General features: G+C 41.8%; 1 protein-coding gene across 2 annotated transcripts; it reads right to left on the minus strand.

Moving 5' to 3' along the window:
• Positions 1–7,309: 7,309 nt before the first annotated feature.
• On the minus strand, positions 7,310–20,736 carry LOC121720200 (fatty acyl-CoA hydrolase precursor, medium chain-like). 2 transcript variants are annotated; one of them, XM_042106162.1, is made up of 14 exons: positions 20,543–20,736; positions 19,494–19,683; positions 14,225–14,363; positions 13,958–14,091; positions 13,504–13,657; positions 13,116–13,217; positions 12,918–13,016; positions 11,851–11,994; positions 11,341–11,418; positions 11,113–11,257; positions 10,007–10,156; positions 9,825–9,897; positions 7,908–8,049; positions 7,310–7,832 (listed from the first exon to the last, which is right to left on the minus strand). In XM_042106162.1, exons 1-14 carry the CDS (start codon positions 20,607–20,609, stop codon positions 7,794–7,796), a joined length of 1,656 nt encoding a protein of 551 aa, XP_041962096.1. In that variant the 5' UTR covers positions 20,610–20,736; the 3' UTR covers positions 7,310–7,793. The 2 variants fall into 2 exon arrangements, with proteins under 2 accessions (XP_041962096.1, XP_041962095.1); XM_042106161.1 differs by having other exon boundaries at positions 7,310–8,049.
• Between the last annotated feature and the right edge of the window lie 2,626 nt (positions 20,737–23,362).

Here is a 23,362-nt window from a genome sequence, read left to right on the forward strand (position 1 = left end):
ATTAAATGAGTTAAATTAAGGAGAATGGTTCATTTGAATAAAACAAAAATGAGATACACCTCAGTAATGTGTTTATAATAAAAAGCAGTCATGGCCTATTCAACATATGGTTATTAAAATGGTATGAAGTACAAATAATGCACAATGGAGGTTGAGAGTAAAAAGTGAAAAAAAAATAGGGGTGCCATGGATGGAGAGAGACATGTTTAGGGGTGCCTTGAGCCAGAAAAGTTTGGGAGCCACTGCTCTAGGTCACTTGATAGGACTTCCTATCCCTGCGAAACTGGACCGAAAGTACACAACTGCATGGACTTATATTGCTGTAGTGACGTAGGCTACTTTTCAGATACTATTTTGCCACCAAGTCACCCACCCTTTGCTCTAGTAGCTTATCCCATGTTGTAAAAGGGGAGGGGCATGCACAGAAAAATGTGGGCATGGCAATGAGCTCATGTAGTTATAGTTACCTTATATGTCCACAGTCCACGGCGCCAAGGGAGATCAGTTTAGCCAGCAGAGGAAGTTTTGTTTGAGGCTACCGTCTTTGTGAACACATAGGTCAGCCTAACCTTAACACTTTCAAGAAAGGGCCTTAATTTTGTCCTTTTCCCCCGAAATTCTCCCTACTTTAGAGGGCACTGTTCCCACCTCTTTCGGTCAAACGCTGATTGGACGTTCGTTTGGCAAACTGCTCCAAATTTTCTCTATCGGAGAGATATCAGACTGATCTGCGAGTGAAAATCTGAAGCTCACAAGATCAGGATGGTCTCACGAGGCTACTGGCATAGAGTAACAGAGGCTAGAATATTGTGTTTTCTTTCTGCCGGATAACAAGAATCTCTGAACTGACCACATTTCAGCCCTCTAGGTAACTTGATAGGACTTTAGAAACATAAATGAGCCCTAGCACCAGGTCTTGTGAAGCTGTGTGCAAAAGTAAATCAATATAGAATGAGAACATTTGTACTTTAGACCATTATTTGCCAAGGTATGCTCATGCATTTTGTAAAATGTCCTATGGAAACTCCCTATAAGACTTTTGGTTACCCAAATTGCATACTGCCAATACTGTGTGGCAACCTCTGGGTTTAGAAGCATAATTCTGGTCTCAAATGAAAGGTAACACTCTGAGACTTCTTTAAGACTATTTGGTCAGGTTCTGAGAATGACTACACAAAATATGTAATAATTACACAAAAGTATTTTGGCATGTTTTGTTAGTTCAATGGGTGTGTATAAGATGGACTATACATCTACACAACTAATAGTAGTATATTATAGTAGTAAAAAGTATGTACTTTTTTGATCCCGTGAGGGAAATTTGGTCTCTGCATTTAACCCAATCGGTGAATTAGCACAAACAGCACACAGTGAACACACAGTGAGGTGAAGCACACACTAATCCCGGCGCAGTGAGCTGCCTGCTACAACGGCGGCGCTCGGGGAGCAGTGAGGGGTTAGGTGTCTTGCTCAAGGGCACTTAAGCCGCGGCCCACTGGTCGGGGCTCGAACTGGCAACCCTCCGGTTACAAGTCCAGAGTGCTAACCAGTGGGCCACGGCTGCCCTTTTTCTTTTTTTCTTCTTTTTTTTTAAGAATATATAATATTGGATAAACAACAATAATATTCAATTTCTATGAATTCCTGTGAATATTTCAATACCCAATATGCTGCATCTTCCTATTGCTAAGGATACACACTGCAGCGAGAAGGTAGGGACGGACCAAAGGCGGAGGAGGGCATTTAAAAAAAATAGGGAGAAAAGTCACACTTTTGTCATAGTTTGGCTGGTCCAGCAACTTATAGTGAAAGCGATTTCTATATCAAAAAATATATATAATTTAACATTTAAATGTTAATTTCTGCTAACTGACATGAATCGCTGCATGAACCAAGGTTAAAACACACACATACACACACACACACACACACACACACACACACACACACACACACAAAACATGTATTCGACTTTGTATCACAATTTGATGAATTTGATCTAGTATCACAAATTATCACACATTATAGGTAAAAATGTTTTACTCAGTATGTCAACACATTTTAAAGGTATTTATTTTTTTGGTGGCATATTCATTGTCCAGTGCATGTAGCCTACTACAGACAATTTTGACATTTAAATATGTCATGTATATTTGTATTTGTTCGTCTCTAGTTTCCATCAGAAAGTGACAAATCTGCAAGCGGCCACATCTGTCGAAGAAACGTCATCAATCGTGAAACGTCATCAACGCAGCCAGTTAACATGGGAGGCAGTTGCCATGTAACACCGGGTTTCTTGATGACACTTTTCTAGCTGTCAAAATGAACAAGGTTCAGGTGGATTTTCAACGTCACTCCGGCTCATGTTTCTCTTTTGGACGTATAATGCACCTCCATGTCGTAAATTCTAGGGCCGAGGCCTAAGCACAAGCCACAGGGAACTGTGCTCTCTCCAGTCCTGTTCACCCTGTACACATCTGACTTCTGCTTCAACACCGAGTCATGCCACATGCAGAAGTTTTCTGACGATACTGCAATTATGGGGTGTATCAGGGACGAGCAAGAGGAGGAGTACAGGAGCCACCTACAAGTATCTGGGTCTCCACCTGGACAATAAACTGGACTGGACAGCCAACACTGACACACTCTACAAGAAAGGGCAGAGCAGGCTGTACTTCATGAGGAGGTTGTGGTCCTTCAATGTGTGCAGCAAGCTCCTCAGGATGTTCTACCTGTCTGTTGTTACCAGCGTCCTCTTCTATGCTGTGGTATGCTGGGGAGGAAGCAGAAGAAGGATGCTGGGAGACTTGACAGGCTGGTAAGGAAAGCTGGCTCTGTAGTGGGAGCTGAACTGGAGTGCATCACTTCAATATCTGACAAAAGGACCCTGAACAAACTTATCTTGGACAATGAATGTCATCCACTCTACAGCAATATTAAAAAGCAAAAGAGCTTGATCAGCTGGAGACTTCGCTCACTGCCTTGCACAACAGACAGACTGAGGAAGTCATTCGTCCCCAGGGCCATTGAACTGTTCAATGCATCACTTAAGGGAAGAGGAGAAATAGACTTCTCCGCATAGTCTGTCTGCCTCTTCACCACCTCCATGTCTTGAACTGTCTGTCCACTAGCCACTTTACCACTGTCTTCTGCCTCACTGTTTGCGTGCTTTATTAGCACATATGCACAACCCCTCCCTCCATGCTACAGCCGAACTGTGACCACACTTATACCTTTCTTAATATAGTTATTTATACATAGATATATAGACTTTATTCTTGCACTGTTGCACCATCACCATGCCACTCATTCACAAAGAGCACCTTACTTTACCTTATGCACAGAGGACCACAGGCTCAGTCCCTGCTTCAGTCATTGCAAGCGCACCTGATTGATTAATCACCCACTATGTGGATACTGTTTTTTAGAATGGATTTAGATTAAGTTTTATTTAGTATAATTTGTATTTTAGTATATTTAGTATATTCTTTATCTTCTACAGTCCTTAGTTGTGTTTTTTTATATTATATACTTTTAATTACTTTTTCTGCTGTTAGTGAATGTGTGTGTGTATGTCTGTATGCTACTGTGACCTTGAATTTCCCCTAGGGATCAATAAAGTATCTATCTATCTGTCTATCTATCTACCTTCTCCATGACAGCACCTTCTCCATGACACTCACTCTCTTGAGCACCTCACCGAACTACAGGCTAGTCACGGCCCTGTCACTGCAAGCGTCTCATGCTTAATCACCCTCAAGCACACTGTGGATTTTTTTATTTTATTTAATTTATATAGTATATTTAGTATTTAGTTTTGTTAGTTTTTCTTATCTTCTACTGTCTCTATTGTACAGTGGAGTTTGGTTATATGTTTATACTTATATTTACCAATTCTGCTGTAAGTGCATGTTGTGTGTGATGTCTGCATGCTACTGAGACCTTGAATTTCCCCTGGGGATCAATAAAGTATCTATCTATCTATCTATCTATATATATGGGTGTGATATTTAAATTACGCTTGTTTCCAGTCACCACATTTATCAACACTCGCTGCCTCATGAAATCCCTGTTTAGTAGAGAGCTCATAAACACTTAACAAAACCACTCACCCACTCAGTCCTGTGGAACTACAAGTCCGCCTACCTGGACACATCTCCACACCTCTTTATTGCCCCAGTTGAAGCTCCAAATGGGTCAACATATATAGAGCGCCTCTGGTATGGATACATTGCCTACACAATCAAGCATTGGACAGGCCTACAGAAGGATCAATTCTATCAAGGTATGTGTAATCTGAATATTGCAGAGGCTTCTTACTAATAAGGTCCAGTGATTGTGGTCACAAACTGCTCCCACTATGACTTCATAATCCAAATCCAAAAAACCTGCAATAAATTGACAAACAGTAGGCCTAGGCCTCACCTTATTGTCCTGCTACATGGTTTCATGACTTACCTTTTTCAAACCTTTGTTTTTCTCTTGGTAGGAATCAATCAACAACACCCTTTTCCCTGCTTGAGTGCAATCACTTACAGTTATCTGGAGGTATGCGTTTAAATGGAATGTAAATACAGCTGATTAGATTTAGGCGCAGTAAATATCCATTTCCAAAGACCAAAAGTTCCAAAAGTTTCCCAGGTCCTATGTTCTCATAAGTTGCGGGAAAACAGCTTGTAGGGTCCCGCCTTACCGTACAAATCTCTCCCTTCTCCTTAGCCCAAATTTGATGTACCACTGTGGGGAGAAATTGTCAGATGTCTAGCAAAAAGGCCCACCCACTGTCGTCAAAGTAGGCCATGAGTGGGTAAATAACTCAGAGAAAATCATCTTCATGAGTCATTTTTTGACTTACGCACCCTTACGCACATGGGAGAATTCCCCCCTTAAGAAGTAGGCACAGTGCCGGCCCGAGCCTTTTGGGGGCCCTAAGCAGAATTTGATTTGGGAGCCCCCTCCCACAACGCAGAGTCACCTGTGCTTGGCGATAATTGACAACTTCACACTATAATGTCATATTATAAATTAATACAGTGAGGTTATGTATTAATACAGTGACTGATTATGAACTACTGTCCCCCTGGACACAGATGCATAAGGACTCGGTAGGCTCATTCAGTAATCCATCCTTGCTGACATGCCAAAAATGTTTTGGGGCTCCGCTCTACACTTCTGGCCCCATGTGCTTGGTAAACCAATGTATTAGTTGTTATTTACACCAACCCTGTCACCTTTTAATCTTAGAGGGTACTAAAATCACAGATTTATTTGAAACATTCATATTCAAAGTGAAGCACTAAGGGTGGTTTACTGAAGTTGAATTGACAAATAACAAAATACAACAGCATTTGTATTTGTTGTAAACAAGTACATCCGTTTAATGACTTGTTTTTCAACAGATTTGCAAAACAAATCCACAAATGTGCATTAAATGATCAATCTTCAACTACAAAATAAAACCAAAATAGACAAACATTAATAATAATGACAAAAATAAAATGTCCCAAAGAATAGATACTACTTCGTTCCTGGCTTTCAGGTATCTGCAGCTCTGCAGTGGACGAACCTGCAATGATTAAATAAATACATAAATAAATAAAACAAAAACTATGTTAAATGTGTCATGTCATATTAACAGGCTATGTAACCATTTGCCATCAAGAAAACCTCACCGTCTGTGTCATCAGCCATGGAGGCAGACACTTGATGAGGTAGAGTTAAGTAGTGGTAGAGATGTGCTCCAAAGTACTTCAACAGTGTCTCTGAAAAAAAAAAAAATATTGCATAAGTGCATATTTGATCGAGCAGATTGAGTTTATTTTGCTATCATTACTTACACTCATCAACAAGCAATTCCACATGTAACAATTCATATTCTATTGGCAAATGAGGCATAATCAAAAGTAACGCTTAACATGGTGATCTACTGCAGCCTAAATATTAGGGTAGCACCGCTACATCACTTGCCACTATCTTAATCAAATGTAAGTTTATTTCCATCACAGAAGTCTCCCCACCCAACATGGTATATTTTCTCAAACACTACCATCTCTCTCCAAAGATCTTAGAGCAGAACGCACGTATTGTTCCATCTTTGCCTATGAAGCTGGAACGTTACCGATGCCCAGAGTCGCGCTAGTCAGTGGGTTGGGACTGGGAGCCTGGGCTTAGCCTGCTGTGGCTAACAGACCACTATGTCACATATTATAGAACAGTAATAAACTATCAACACTTTCAGGTGCGAAATCAGAAACAATCCCTCTGTGGTAAATTTGCCTTCAGCTCCGTTTTCATGTATCTACTGTAGTGCTAATGTCCACTTCAGTCAGCTAGCTAACTTTAATTTACAACATAAGCCCACCTATGGCTAGGGTACATGCTTGATTGAACATCCAAAACAATCCCAATATCCTTGACATCTGAAATACACCTAGATAAATATATATTAATGGGAGACATTTCTCTGTTGATGGCAGGGATTTAGCTCTGGTGATGGCTTATATTAGATCATGACAGCTAGCTAGCTACCTCAAGCATAAAACATACTGTAAATAATCATGCAAACATACCTGTATCTTGCTCGTTTTTCTCCTCCTCTGTCATTTTCTTCTTTCTGTTTTCGGCACCAGAGGGATACGTCCTTTTTTGTGACTTTTCTTAACATTACCATCTCTTCCGATTTTTGAACTTGATGCAGTGTCTGCACGAATTGTCTATGCACCCGAGGTGTCTAGTTTATGCGCGTGACTCAAAGGCTGGCAGACACAGTAGAGGTAGGCAGACATATTGATCATGAAATCAGAATTTTCTTGTTTTGAATCATTAATTGTTTCATTTATTCATTCATTGATGTCACTTGTTTATGTTATTTATTATGTAAAAAAAGAGAAAGAAACTCGATTGGGGGCCCAAGCAGCCGCTTAGTTCGCTTATGCCTCGGGCCGGCCCTGAGGCATAGCCTTGTTGAATATTCACTGATTTTATACAAATATCACCAGTTAACATGATCACCAGCCAAACTGGCACTGAGTCTGCTTATTGAGTACCTCTGGCCTAGGGGGCCCCTCGTAGCCTACTAAACTGCAGTGTTTCCCATACATTGACTTATTTGTTGTGGCCCACCACAATATCAACATTGACCACCACACAATGATTTTCCAGGTTGTACTAAATTGTGCTTAAATCTTTCATCATAACGCAAACCTTGCCCCACAAATAGAATTCAGTTCTGTGGGAAACACTGATATTGAGGAATGTACATTTGTAAACTGCTGCTTGAGTGATTGCACTGATATTAAAGTCAACTCAATTAAATTAAATTAAATTAATCTGTATTTCAGACTCACAGGAGGGCATATAAAAGTAAATAGATTAAAATGAAATAAAATAAATCATCTCATAAAAGTGAAACATATATGATCAATGTATCAATCAATCATTCACTCTAGAGTACAGTTTCTCTCCCCAGTGTTTTCTAAGCCTGGATGAGTACCACACACAGCTCTTTCTAGGGCTGGTTAAGGCATCATACTGTTCTCAGATTTGTCCAGGTGACACATAGACTTATACATAAGGTTTCTGAGGGTTGCCTCACACAGAGAACACAAACAGATGACTGCAACTGGCCATGATAGAACTCTGATTAAAGAATTGTGTTTTTCCATTCCATCCTTCCATCAACAATGGCACTAAGATATTGGTTTCATTTTTATGTTTTCATAACAAATTCCTATGTCCTTTGACATGGGAGTGTTGTTCTCATGTGAAGAGAGATTGGAGTTGACGATTTCCCTCTACAGCTCATCACTGTGCTGCTGCTTCTGCTGTTGGATCTCCTGGATCTTCTTGGGGATCTGAGGCTCAGCCTTCTACAGCTCATCACTGCGCTGCTGCTTCTTCTCCTGGATCTTCTTGGGAAGAGTCTCCGTCATGAAGGTGAAGCGGTTGGCCCTCAGGTGGCTTCCCACCTGCTGCTTCAGCCCGATCCCCAAGTACTCTTCCCCAGCACCGTACATCGGCCAGTGGGTCAACCCTGGACCATTGGGGGATCTGAAAAAGGACAACACACAAACACACACACACACACACACACACACACACACACACACACAAACACACACACACACACACACACACACACACACACACACACATACACACAAGCACACAAACACACACAAATGTCACATTAAGCATATATTTAAGCAGGGAATACACACACATCTAGGACCTTTAGCACTAAAAAGGGAAAGTATGCCAAGTCACTGATAGCGTCACACTGTCATTCTGCAAATTAACTAAAATAAATATTCCTGCAGCACCTGACTAGGAAAAGGAAGACAGATTTTCAGTTAATGGTACTGTTAGCAATATCTGTCATATCGCTTGCATTCTGCTGAATATTGTTAAATGTAATTATTATACGGCTCTTCAGAATGCAGCAGAACATTAATATGAATCAGCCTTCCCAAGGTTTGAAGGTCTGATAACTCCATATAATGTGTGTGTGTGTGTGTGTGTGTGTGTGTGTGTGTGTGCGCGCATGCATTGGTGTGTGAGGGTGTGCGTGCATGTGTGTGTAGCGGATATGGTCATCCATGAACAGAATTCCATGAAACTTGGCATGCATTCAGAGGGTGTCATAATGATCCTATACTTCAAATTGTGTGCAGTTTTGAACCTGTCAGCCAATTTGCAAATTTCAAACTTAATTTTTAAATCACTAATCCATTCTTTTTTTTTTTGTTAGTCTGATATTTCCCAGGTTGCCTGATTGTGTATGAAATACACCCTACACATACAAAATTACTTACTTTCAATTTAAACTGTTTGAAAATCTGGCAACCCAAAACCCAAAAAAGGAAATGGGTGCACACTGCAGCTACGGAGTCTCGCAAGCAAGCGGGTTAGTTGAATAGCCTATATCACAACTAGCTGTTGTCAAGTTGCTAGGGAAGAAATGTTGTGATTAGCACATCACATAAACTGTTATTGAGTATTGTTGATACACAATAGGAAACTTGTATCTCTAGAACATCATAATCTGACAGCAGTTTTGGTGTTTTGGAGGTGGTGGATACATAACTGGCATGCATATCTGTTTCTGTACAAATTCTGATTCTATGCAAACACTGAACCATTCGCTTACATCAGATGTTTTATGAAACAGAAGCTAATTTAGGCTATCATCTGGATAATTAGAAACAATTTATTTACCGGTATATGGATATACTTTGTCCCCTCCAATGGGGTATTTTTGTATCCAATCAACTGTGGTGTGCATGTGCATTTGAGACACAGACAGAGATGAAGGAGAGAGGAAGGGAGAGGGGAAAATCTCACTAGCCTACCACAAACACACATGAATATGTTAACCCTAGGTAGCACTATACCTCAAATGAGTGGATATGGGATGGGTTGACATGGCCCCTTGAGACCAACATCCGAAAAAAGTTAGTCATCCTAGGCCCTCGGTTCATGAGATATTCACAGAAAACTGTCCGGCCCACCTTACTTTCGGGTGGCCCGGTGCGGCGAGTGGGAGAAGGATCAAAACGAAAAACCAAGTTTCGTGCAGCCCTGTCTTTCAGTGCCCCGGGAATTGTTGACACAAGATTAAAACTCTGGCTAAACCTAAAACTATATGACCTGGACAATACATTATCCCTTTTTTAAAGTTGTTGTACTCTGTCATTTAATGTACTTATGTGCCTCTAGCATTTGCAGTTTCATCATAATCTTGGCCATAAAGTTGGTCATACAGAGTGGCTTTTATTTCTTAAAGAAATATTTGATACATAAATATTTGACTTTTGTTGACATACCCAGTGCGCGCGAAGTTGCCCCAGTATGACATCACTGTCGTACAAAGCTCGTCTTCCTCTTCAGTGAACGAACCTGATACAGCACAAAAAAATAGCAAAAGTTTGTGTGAACGTTTTGAAGATGAACCTGAGACAAAGCAGTCAAGTGGTATGTGGCAAGTGTCAGAATAAATATATCTTACCATTTATCTTGACATGGCCTTTCGTGAAGCAGCCTCCAAAGACAAAGGCAAGTTCATCTCCGTGGTCCACTTTGACAAAGCTTGGGCGCTTGTACGAAAGGAATCTTGGAGGATGCTGGAACTCATACATGTATATAGGTGCACCAGAATCTGTGTGTGTTTGCGAAAGAGAGAGAGAAAGAGAGAGAGAGAGAAAGAGAGAGAGAGAGAGAGACAGAGAGAGACAGATAGAGAGAGAGAGACATGACTGACGCCACTAGATGATGCCAATGAGCTGAAACTATTCTTTGTCTGGAATTCCCCCAGCTTTGACCCAATCACTTCAACTTCTCTGCAAATCCTTCACTGATTATTTAAGGCTAAATACATACTATTCGTAAATGAGTGCATGTCATTTTGTGACAAATAAGACGTTGAAATTATGTCCATATCTGAATTAATTTTGAACGTTGAATGTGCTTCAGAACCAGATGACCGGTCGAGCAGTGACCCAGTGGTGCACCACATTGATGGAGACAGTCTTTCTACTGACCCTTCACTGACAAACACCACCTTCCCTAATGCCTTCCTAATCAATGAAAACATGTATCAGCATAAACAGTTGAACCGGTAGGATCATGGTGATAATGTTCAAACTATTGGTATGGAATTTATTTCCATAGCAATACTGCAGTTAGGGTTTCATGGCCTTTGAGGTTGAACTGCATTTTTGTTTTGTGTTTTTGTTTTTCAGTTTTGTGCTTAAACCACAACATGACAGTATGGCACACAACAACTTCCTTCAAGGAAGCCCATACAGTATGCTGGACTCACACCTAAAGACATATGCATGGGAGCCAAGCAAGCTAACAGATAAACCCAGTGCACTAGAAGCCTCAGGGCCTGAATATAGTCCTGTGTCTGTGTCCCGTGTACACGGCACGTGACGAGAATTACGTAATCAACACGGCATGCGGGGGGTGTCGTGTGTCTCCCAACATATAAGACCATGCGTCAATGACACACATAGGAGTATGCCACTTCCATCAGTTATAATCTCTTCGGTGAGTGAAGTTAACCCTCTGCACAGCTTGGTATGTGTTGCATGGCCTAGGTTGCACTCTTACCTCTGTGAGCTTTTGATAGCTTGATGGCAGGTATATTGAACACTACATCTGCAAAGACCTCTGTAAATGCATCCCTGTTTTTCAACATGTCCTCTCCATTCCCCAGATACTCTTCCAAAATGAAGTCAATCTCACTGGCTCCTGACTACAAAGACACATTTGAATTATTTCAGTTTCAGTCTTCAAACACTGTTGTTGCCTGATTCAGAGGATCATGATGAGGCATACATGTAGGAGGAAGGGGGTGACGATCTGTTTGGCAGTCTCTAGATCCATCCCATCTGTCCAGCCAGGTGGTGCCATGAACTTGAAGAATAAATCAACAAAAAGCATGTCAACAAAGACCACCTTTCTCTCCCAAGACAACAGTTTAGAATAATGCAAATTAGCAACACAGTGAATGATGAGTGTGGGCAAACTACATTACATTTTTTGTACGAGTTTGAAAAATATAATTGACCACACTATCTTCAAAAAACATACCAGTGTTTCCCATACATTGACTTATTTGTGGCGGCCCACCACAATATCAACATTGACCACCACACAATGATTTTCCAGGTTGTACTAAACTGTGCTTAAATCTGGTTAGCATCATAACCACGCTGCTCTAATTTGTTAAAAACTGTTGCATTCAAGATAATTCTGCAAACCTACCACCACAAATAGAATTCAGTTCTGTGGGAAACACTGCATACACAATCCATTTTTACAGTAGGCCTATTAGACTCTACTCACCGCGGGCATTAACCATCCACATTCATCATTGGTAATGCCATTAATTAATGGCACTTTGCTGAATTCGTGAGATTTGAAAAGCTCCTCCAGAGGTTTGCGTAAAAATTGTCCATCAATTGTCACCAAGAACATAAATTCTGGACTCTGTGAAATTTGGAATATTATAAAGAAATGTTAGAAAACCCATTATTTGTGCATTCTGGCCAAGGCTTTTAGGTAACAAAATGTAGCCTATCCACCTGAGCCACACTTCATATATGACACCCTAATACATTATATTTATATAAAAAAATATTTAATTTACTGTAATATTATTGTTATTATTGTGCTAGTATTATTCACTTGGCTACATTGCTTTAATTAATGCTCTTCCAATGTTAGTGTTTTGTTTACTATTATTGTTATTATGATGTTTGTAAGGGACAATTGCTCTGTTGCCAGCTTGGCCACTTTTTAGAGTTTGGCACATGATTCTCCCCATCGTTATGTAATCGGTATCTCTGGTTTTATTTGGTAATATCTATATGCCTGGCATCATCTCTGGTCATATCTATATTACTGTGTTTTACCAGAGAGCGTTGAAGTGGTCAGTAATCAAGGATCTTTGGTTTTTGATCTCAGTTGCTGTCTTCCAAATGTTTTGTATCAGCCACTAGAGGGCACATTCATCATATGATTCTTTATCCATGTGAAGCTTATGTTGTTTTGTAGGCCTAATGCATATGTTGCATGGAAACATCAACAATTGTTCTGCTGTTCCTTCTCTGTGAAGTAGGCTAGGGCTCTCTTACAGGTTATTTATCTTCTCTTTCTCATAAAAAGACATGCAAAATGCATTTCCCCACTATAACCTAATTGGCTATTATGCATTATATAGCGGATTGAAAAGTAAAGCCACAATGTATCCCTAGATCAGTAGGATAGTCGTGATTATACGTTATGTAGCCTAATATTTAGAATATATTCTAATAGTCCTGTTGATTTGTGAAATGAACCAGTATGACATGACATCAATGGTACGACAGTTACAGTCTGTGTCTGTAGAGTAAAGGGCCATAATATCTCACCCTAGCAATCTTCAAAATGTCCTCAGTTGACATCTGCATGACACAGTCCACAATCTCGTGTGGCTTGGTGCCAGCACAGCTTGATGCGTTGGCCACCATCTAAAAGGAACAATAAAAAGCAAGCAGAGAGATAATGTGACCACCCAACACCTCAGTATCATAATGCAAAACAAGGTGTAGATGTTGGAAGGTAATCACCATGGCTACGGCCAAAGGCTCTGAGCTGACGAGATCCATGGCTGCAGTGCCACTCTCAGCAATGGCTCGATGGAACAGCCCAGAGCTCAAGGGTGAAAAAAGCTATGAGGAGCAATGCAACAAATATTATTAATGCAAAGATTATCTAACAGTCCAACGCTATATAGGTAGCATGAGTTAATGCATAAATTGACATTAATGGAAAGTAAAAGAAACACAAATACAATGGCAAAATACATGCAGTGACAAAAGTAAATATTGTATACACTCTTGTAAACAAAAGTAAACAATGTTAAACACCAGTTTATATGTAGAAAGTGAAACCTTGGTTGGGAGTGGGATTCAGGTTTTCATGGCAAACACACAGCATCTTAGCACAGAAGCCCACCTGCAGTGACACGCTCACCCCCCCTGCAGACTGTCCGAATATGGTGACAGACGAGGGGTCCCCTCCAAAGCTCTGGATGTTCTCCTGGACCCACTGCAGTGCGGCCACCTGATCCAAGAGTCCCCAGTTTCCAGGGGCGTTATCATCCCCAGTGCTTGGTAGCAGACAAAACAAGAAACTGTGCTGTGACTCCAGCTGTGCTATTCCATACACAGAATCACCAGAATGAAGTGTAAACAAAAAGCAACCAACATTAAAAAGAGGTTATTGTAGAGTATTTTCGTTACAGGTAAGGCTGCTGATTACACAATTTTACCAGGAGTTTGTTATGTATTAAAGGAAGTGTAAAGAACTATATACACAAATGCATTATGACCACCACACCATACATGGCACATTCTGTTAATTTACTGACTAAAGGTGTAAAGGACCATGACACTGACTACAGGCTCACCTGAAGAAGCCAAGCATTCCCAATCTGTACTGAATCAGCACCACCACCACATTCTGATAGGCTGCCAGGACAGATCCATCATAAAAGGAGGCGGAGCCCATGGCTAACCCTCCCCCATGGATCCACACCATGACCTGGATGACAGCAGCACATGAACTTAGACAGACACGCCAATGACCATGGCAATGAATTGATTACATAACTGAACAAAACTTCTAAAACACAGATTAAACTGTGCTTATACTGTCACTCTATGATTAAACTCACCGGTAACTTGGCATCTTCAGCAGGATAGGCAGGAGTGTAAACATTGAGATAGAGACAATCCTCAGACACCTCAGGAATCTCCATAATCATGCCAACAGATTCTGACAAATTTACAGACACCTGTCGGTCTTGTATACACCTGAGAACAAATCAGACATTAGACTGCCCTCACTCATATTGGGTGATTGTGGACACATCATTTGTGTAGTTCAGTAATTAAAGGTGCAGTCAGTGATTGCACATAACGTCACATTCGTTTATATTTATGTTTATATTGAATTGTATTAGCAGACGCTAATTAGTAGACCCTAGGACAGTATTAACATCACTTAATGAATTTGACATGGGGATTAATGTAAGGGATAGCAGGTGGTAGTGGGTGTCCAAGGTGTCCTGATATGCGGAAATAATGGAGACGGAGATGAAGACCTCTCTCATGCGAAACAGAGTGGAGTTTTCTCCACCAAGTTCATTAATTGACCTTTTTCACAGTAGCCATTTTGACATGAAATAGTAAGGCAAGCACAGGTGTTACTAATTACAATAATGAAGTCTCTGTTCAATATAAGTGCGGGAGAATTAGAACCTTAATTAATATCATTAGTGTTAATATCATTAACTCCTAGGCCTGTGTCAAAAATGGCTGCTGTGAAAAAGTCAAAGTCAAAGTCAAAGTCAGCTTTATTGTCAATTTCTTCACATGTTCCAGACATACAAAGAGATCGAAATTACGTTTCTCACTATCCCACGGTGAAGACAAGACATATTTTACCAATTTAGGTCCACAGACAAACATAACATTCAAGTAAACAAAAAAGTAAGTAAATAAGTAAATAAGAGGGCACATATAATAATGAAAAAATAAGAGCAGCAAAATTTGGTTGAAATTGTGCATAGACAGTCAATAAAATACTAGTGCAAAGTCAGGCCAATAAAAGGCTTGGGTAGTTCTGTTTGACCTAAGTAAGAAAGAAAGTGGCATAGTGGTGCAAGTTATGTAAGAGCAGCAGAAGTGTTGTGTTTTCAGGACAACAACACCAAGTTGTAAAGTGTACAAGTGTGCAAGTGTGCAAGTGTGCAAGTGGAGTAGTGCAGGCGGCCATTTTGGGTCCAATGTCCAGGATGTTATGTAGCTGAGGGTGGAGGGGGGAGAGGAGGGAGAGAGTTCAGCATCCTTACAGCTTGGTGTATGAAGCTGTTGGTGAGTCTGGTAGTGCGGGAGCGCAGGCTTCTGTACCTCTTCCCAGAGGGCAGTAGATCAAACAGATTGTGAGCGGGGTGACTTGCATCACTCACAATTTTGGTCGCCTTGCGGGTGAGGTGGGTGGTGTAAATGTCCTTCAGGGAGGGGAGTGAAGCACCAATAATCCTTCCAGCTGTGTTCACTATGCGCTGCAGGGCTTTCCTGTTGTATTCAGTGCAGCTTCCGCCCCACACAGCGATACAGCTGGAGAGGATGCTCTCAATGGTGCCTCGGTAGAATGTGGTCATGATGGCTGGTGGAGCACTTGCTCGCCTGAGTTTCCGCAGGAAGTACAGGCGGCGCTGAGCTCTCTTCGCCAGTGATGCAGTGTTGGTGGTCCAGGAGAGGTCTTCACTGATGTGCACCCCCAGGAATTTGGTGCTGCTCGCTCTCTCCACCACAGCACCGTCGATGGTCAGTGGCAGGTGTTGGGTGTGACCTCTCCGGAAGTCAACAACAATCTCTTTGGTCTTGCTGACGTTCAGCAGGAGGTTGTTGTCCCTGCACCACGTGGTCAGATGGTCGACCTCCAACCTGTATTGAGTCTCGTCGCCCTTAGTGATGAGACCCACCAGAGTTGTGTCGTCAGCAAATTTCACTATGTGATTGTTGCTGTAGGTTGCAGTGCAGTCATGCGTCAGCAGGGTGAAGAGCAGCGGACTGAGCACGCAGCCTTGGGGGGCCCCTGTGCTCAGTGTGATGCTGCTTGAGGTATTGTTGCCAACACGTACTACTTGGGGCCTCTGACAGAGGAAGTCCAGTAGCCAGTTGCAGAGGTAGGTACTGAGTCCCAGTTTGTCAAGTTTGCAGATGAGTTGTTGTGGTATTATGGTGTTGAATGCAGAACTGAAGTCTATAAACAGCAATCTCACATATGAGTCTCTTTTTTCCAGGTGGGTGAGGGCTGGGTGGAGGGCAGAGCAGATTGCATCCTCTGTAGACCGCTTGGCTCGGTATGCAAACTGGAAGGGGTCCAGGGTGGGGGGGAGAATGGCTTTGATATGTGACATGACAAGCCGCTCAAAGCACTTCATGATGATGGGTGTCAGTGCCACAGGGCGGTAGTCATTGAAGCAGGATGGAGCAGTTTTCTTCGGCACAGGTATGATGGTGGCAGCTTTGAAACATGATGGGACGATGGCTTGCTTCAGGGAAGTGTTAAAGATGTCTGTGAAGACATCCTTAAGCTCCCCTGCGCAGTCCTTCAGCGCACGACCTGGGATGTTGTCTGGACCTGTTGCCTTACGGGTGTTGATAGCAGCAAGTGTCCTCTTCACACTGTCGGCAGAGAGGCACAGGGGGTGCTCGTGTGGAGGGGGGAGGGGTCTTCTGTGGGCAGGTGCTGTTTTGTGCTTCAAAGCGAGCAAAGAAGCGGTTCAGGTTGTTGAGCAGAGGGATGTTGCTCTCACAGCTCTGTGGCGCGGGCTTGTAGTCCGTGAGGGCCTGAATGCCCTGCCATAGGCTTTGTGCGTTCCTGCTGTCTTTGAAGTGGGTGGTTATCTTGTGAGTGTATTCCTTTTTTGCTTCCTTGATGCCACGGGACAGGTTGGCTCTCGCTGTTTTCATGCCAGCTTCATCCCCAGCTCTGTAGGCTTTGTCTCTGGCCCTCAGCAGCCTGAGGACATCCCCTGTCAGCCATGGCTTCCAGTTAGCCCGAGTGATGATGTCTTTTGTGTGGGTCACATCATCGATGCACTTGGTGATGTAAGAGGTTACAGTGTCTGTATACTCCTCTATGTCTGTCTGGTTGTTGTAAGTGGCTGCCTGCTTAAACATTTCCCAGTCTGTTGTGTCAAAGCAGTCTTGAAGTGCATCGGAGGCTCCCTCAGGCCACACTTTTACCTGCTTACGAACCGGTTTGTTCGCTTTTACCCTTTGTCTGTATGCGGGCATTAGCATAACAGTGATATGGTCTGAAAGTCCAATGTGGGGGAGGGGGGTGGCTTTGTATGCTCCTTTGTGTGTAGTGTAGACCAGGTCCAGGATGTTATCTCCTCTTGTTGGAAAATCAACATGCTGGTGTAGCTTTGGAAGTACAGTTTTGAGATCAGCATGGTTAAAATCTCCAGTGAAGATGGTGAAACCGTCTGGGTGTGCCGTCTGTTGTTCACTGACAGCCTGGTACAGTTCACTAAGAGCCGCGTTCTTATCGCTGTTGTTGTTGGTAGGCGGGATGTATACTGCGACTAGCAGAATCGCAGTAATTTCCCTTGGCAGGTAAAAAGGACGGCACTTTATGATCATAAACTCTGCCAGTGGTGAGCAGTGTTTGCATACTACCATTCTGTATATAGGGACAGCGATGTTATTTTCTTTGCCCCCCATGTTGCCAGTCATGTACTGTATGTAGGCAATAGGCATGCATTATAGGCAATAGGCATGCATTATAGGCAATAGGCATGCATTATAGCACAAAAAGGGAAATGCAGTTCAGTTTAAACAGAGGCCGACCTGTTCAATTTGTTGTACTACTTTCATTGGTTATGGAAAATGATGGTGGGTAGTTCGCTTTGTTACAGTTGATTCCACTGTTGCAAAGCCATCATTGTTTATATTGAAATGGGTAATTACATTGTTGTACCAGATCTACTTCATAGGAGCCCCAATGTACAGAATTAACAGCCCCCTGCCAGCCAATCAGAAAATAGTTCTTGTCTCTTGGGGATAGGTTTTCAATAATATGCCTTGCTGTTTCTTTTAAAAGTATATCATGATTATTGTGTTTGTATTTTTGTATTTTCAAATGACTAATTACTTGTATTTTAATTAAATACATTTTTTACATCAGTATTTTGTATTTTATTGTATTTGTAGTTTGTAACAAAATAGTTTTGGATGTATTTGTTCCCACCTCTGCTTTGTTTACATTTGGGAAATGAATGGTGATGAACTTCAACGATGAACTTCAATTTATGGGTACACCACTTCTGTTGGAATCATACTTTCAGCTCTAATGTCACAATTTAACAGGTGAAAAAATGTCAAGCCAAGTCGGTCATTTAGTCCTTCCTACCCACAATTCAGCAAAAGTCACCAATAAAATTTTTTGTCACATTCAGCAATCATCTCCTCACGTCCGCTAGCTTCCCATTCCATGAGTGTAAAAAAACGATCTCTGTAGGCAGCCCAGGCTGGAAACAAACAAAGTGGGTGGGGGCAGCCCGTCCCCCAAACAAAAACAAAACTATGTGGAGTTTCTCTGGGAATACTGAAGGGAGGGGTGAGCTACCTGGTGTGTTTTGTACAAAAGTGTCTGCTAATAAATCTAAATCTAAACATAAAAATTAACAAACGTGACTTCCTGGACAATCACTGACTTTAACACATTCGGTTAATTAATCTTTCTTTGACAAAATTTGACAAAAACAATTAGACTGATCAGTGTTAAAAAGACATTAATGAATGACAGGACATGTTTTCTGGAAAACCTCTGTCTTACTGTCTGGAAAACCTTTGTCTTACTTACTGCTGTGCGAAATCCTTTACCTAGACTATTAGCACACCTCTCCTATCTGAAATTACTATAGCAATCAAGCACCTAATAGAAATTGACTATTGCTAGTCCAAGGGCATCTAATCAGCATTATAATTGAGTGACTCACTCACTCTCTTGAGCACCTTACCATGCACACATAACTAAAGGACTACTGTTGGACTACTTTTGCACCTTCACCATGACACTCACTCTCTTGAGCACCTCACCATGCACACAGAAATACAGGTCCTGTCACTACAAGCGTCTCATGCTTGATCACCCTCAAGCACACTGGATTTTTTACATTTAATTTATATAGTATATTTAGTATTTAGTTTTGTTAGTTTTTCTTATCTTCTCCTGTCTCTATTGTACAGTGGAGTTTGGTTATATGTTTATACTTACAGTATATTTACCATTTCTGCTGTAAGTGCATGTTGTGTGTGATGTCTGTATGCTACTGAGACCCCCTGAATTTCCCCTTGGGGATCAATAAAGTATCTATCTATCTATCTATCTATCTATCTATAAGTGTGGCCCGATTAACTTACATAAATGGTTGCTTGGTGGCATCCCTGACTCCCTCCCATCCCTGCACAGGTTGGGGTGGGGCCAACCTGAGGGGTCCCACAGGTGGCTTAGCAAAGGGCACGCCCAGGTACGAGTGCACCACTGTCGTCTTTCCCCTCACTCGCAAGTACTCGCCTCTGAGGGCTCCCAGCTTGGTGTGGATCAGTGGTCCTGTAGTTGTCCAGACAACACAACAACATTGGCAGGATCATGTTTAGCCTAGTCTAGCCTATTGAATAGACATAATATGGGCAAACATCTACCTTTGCTTGAATTCTTACATACAGTATTAGGTCAACCTTGTTTTCCAACATGTTGCTGAGCGTTCAGTGTGTTATCCCATATCCCATTTGCATGTAAATCACACGTAACCCCTTTTTACGCTCTTTTTTACATAACGTTTAAGTTACGCACATTTTCCCATTCCAACTGATGTCAAACCCACAGCGTGCAAGTTTGAAATCAAGGCATTCTTATGAAAAAGGCGTGATGTAAAATAGAACCAGACCGATCCACCACTCGTTAATTTAGGTTGATATAAAAACACTAAACGTTCTCATTGACCTTCTGAATGACATTTAAATCCAGAAAGAACACAAACCAGTCTTGAAAACAGTTTTGAAAACGTTTGCATGGTGAACTGAATAGCGAACGGCCTACTGTAAATGGGAGAATTGGAGAATTAAAGGGTGAAGTAAGGGGAGAATTTGCACAGGCTAAAAAGCGCTTAGTACAGTAGGCTATACGCGCTTTTTACGCACCCTTACGCACATTGGAGAATTCGCCCCTACTGAATACGTAGCCTATTTTGCGATACTGACAGTTACACATCTCTCATGTATTGGGTATGGATACTATTGTAAACACACACACGCTTAAAACGAATGTGTTGAAATCAACACAACTTGCATTGTTAACACACCTATGTGTCCAGATAGGGACAATACATTAAGAGTGCACCATTCGACGAAGGGAGTGACGTTTAACAACAATACGTTTTACGACAGTTCACCTGAACTTACTGACTTACCATCGTGCGCTGTTGAAGTTAAATACGCAACACTTGCTAGGAAAATTATCCTTATCACGAGAGCCATAGTTGTCAGTGTCTGTTGTGGACCGAAAGTAAACAACTGCACGGACTTTTATAGTGACGTAGGCTACTTTTCAAGTAGTCAGTAACCTACCCATCCTTTGCTCTACTAAGCTATTGTTTCCGTGTTCTAAAAGGGACTGTCACACGCACAGCGAAATGTGGGCATGGCAATGAGCTCATTTAGTTTCTCAACCTAGGATGTCCACGGCGCCAAGGGATTTAACATTTAAGAAGAGCGCCAATTTTTAGACAATGCTCCATTCCTCTAGAAACTTAGTATTGCGTACACATTGAAAAACCAAAAGTAATTCATGAGAAATAATAATAGAGGAGAAAAAAAACACTTGCATGTCTATGACTCAAAGCCCTGCAAATTCACTGTGACTAGCATGTGAGCATTGCCTTATTGGGTAAACCTGATGCCATACCCAGAGCAATAGTCCGAGCGAATTAGGATTGAGGGTGGCGCTAAATACAGCGAAGCTATATTTGGTATTGTTGGAACCGTAATTTACTGTAATGTAGATTAACAATTTCCCAGATAGCAAAATCAGATTGGCAGATAGCGCACCGCTGGTGGTATGCCGCCAGTGGCGTGCCACTTGTGGTCTGCCGTTGGACCACCATCTCTTTAAATTTAACTTGTCATGAATATTAAGAAAAGTTAATAAAATGATATTTGGAGTATAACTGAACAAATGAAAAAGGTTTTTGACCAATTGTGGCAAAATATTGGGCAATTTGTCTGCAACCCGCTAGCGGATTGCCAGAGAACCGATGAGCAAAATGCCAGCGGACCGCCAGCTATGCCCCCAATGGACCGACAGTGGTCCGCCAGCCTCTTGCTATCTGGGTGACGTGCCTACAGTAGCCTACCAATCCTCTCAAAATAATTAGAGGCCATTGAATGTACCACATTTCAATGCATGTTAAAAATGATATGTTATTACATCATGATATTAGGAAATATCTCCTCAATTGGTTGAAGAATCTTTATCAAACTGTCAAGTGTAAAGGGCTTAACGAGCTTAATGAGCTGAATGGGCAGTACATGTCTTGGGGTCAAAGGTCAAGGTCATATTGGGTCATATTCAAATTACAGCAAAGCAAAATACAGGATTGTCAGCAAACGTAAAGGAGAAGTTCGGTGTGATATTGACCTAAAGTGTATTGAAACATGATACCAAGTGTGAACTTTTGTCTCATAGCTCATCTCGGCTTGTCCCCTGCACTCCGAAATCTGGCGCTAGTTAGCCGATGCTACCAACAGGTTTTCAATGGGGGTGCCTCGGGCATCAGGCTAGCCATGCAAATAAATCACTGTTTTACACCATTTACGAGGCTCAAAGTATCTCCACACTTCATTGGTAGACTAAGGGCCTTGACATTTAAAACGAGACATTGAGAACTTTGAGAAAGCACTGGTAGTTTATTTACAAGACGATTTATACAGACAGTACCTTCAGGAAGTTTACCGTTCACGCCATCTTGAATTTAGTCACGACAAGTTGAGCGACGAGTACGAATGAACAGGTATGATAATGGATCAGATTTCAAAAATAATTTCATGAAAATGCATGGATTCCAGTTGCTGCTACTTGGAAATCTACCAATGTCTACCGTGGTTCCTTCATAAATTGTGTAGCAAATTATCAGACGAGTGACAGAAGCACCGGGCATAATTTGACCAGCAAACTCCGCGTCCATAGTTTGAGAAACGCTATGCTGCATCCGGGCAAAGATTCTAGAAGCCCAGCGCAACTCCAAAAAGGAGGACAAATGAGTGTCCAGCTTGAGGCTGCACCGGACGCCAAGCGACTATCCGACCTAAATCCGGATGTATGGCCACCCCTGAACGTAACATAACGCCTGCTTTCACTGACACTGACACCAAAACCTAGCCTTTGCGCGCAGCCAGTGCCCATTATTTCGCCTCATGCTGGTAAAATAAGGAACTGCAACCTAATTTCAGTGGCCATAAGCTCTCAGAGACAGCTGTAGGCCTAGTGGTTCTCATAGGCTATTGCAAATGAAACTTGAGATCTCGCAAAACAAAGTCAAGATCTCGCAAAACAAAGCACAAAAAGCACAAGACAAATTTAAAACTAGAAACCTAACAAATATTCTTTCCATACCTCAGCATATTCCTCAAAAGCCAGAGGCATTTTCAGCTAACATGGGTTTACTAAATATAGGTGCACTTACTACCAAAACCTTTGCAATCAATGATTTTATTAGTGAAAAAAAATTGGATTTTCTGTTTCTTGTTGAAACCTGGCTGACTTCAGACAGCGAAGCTGTTCTTGTTGAGACTTGTCCCCCAAATTATAATTTCTTCCACTCAATTAGACAAGGCAAACGAGGTGGTGGAATTGCCTCCATTCTCTCAAACAAATATAGTTGCACACGAGTCAACTTTGGCGAATTCGCTTCCTTTGAGTATATTGCCCTCACTCTGAAGGCTGACCCAGCTGTACTTCTATTAACCTTATACCGCCCTCCTAAACTATGGACTGGCTTTCTCGACCAGTTTTCTGAACTTATGTCGCTCATCATCACGAGCTATGATCGGATAATTGTAAATGGCGACTTCAATATTCATGTCAATAAGACAACTGATGCTAAAGCCAGTAAGTTCCTTAATGTGTTGGACAGTTTAGAGCTAAAGCAGCATGTTACAGGACCCACCCACAACCTTGGCAACACCCTCGATCTAGTCATTTCCAGAGGGATAGAAGTCACAGACTTATCAGT

Source organism: Alosa sapidissima, chromosome 10 (assembly GCF_018492685.1).
Source record: "Alosa sapidissima isolate fAloSap1 chromosome 10, fAloSap1.pri, whole genome shotgun sequence".
Classification (NCBI taxonomy): Eukaryota; Metazoa; Chordata; class Actinopteri; order Clupeiformes; family Clupeidae; genus Alosa; species Alosa sapidissima.

Coding starts and splice junctions, on each gene's coding strand:
- LOC121720200 (XM_042106162.1), bottom strand. CDS start 20,609: ATGGCTCTCGTGATAAGGATAATTTTCCTAGCAAGTGTTGCGTATTTA. Junction 11,258..11,340: donor TCACCCCCTTCCTCCTACAT/GTATGCCTCATC, acceptor GTGTCTTTGTAG/TCAGGAGCCAGTGAGATTGA. Junction 8,050..9,824: donor GGCAACTTCGCGCGCACTGG/GTATGTCAACAA, acceptor GTCCTTTTTCAG/ATCCCCCAATGGTCCAGGGT.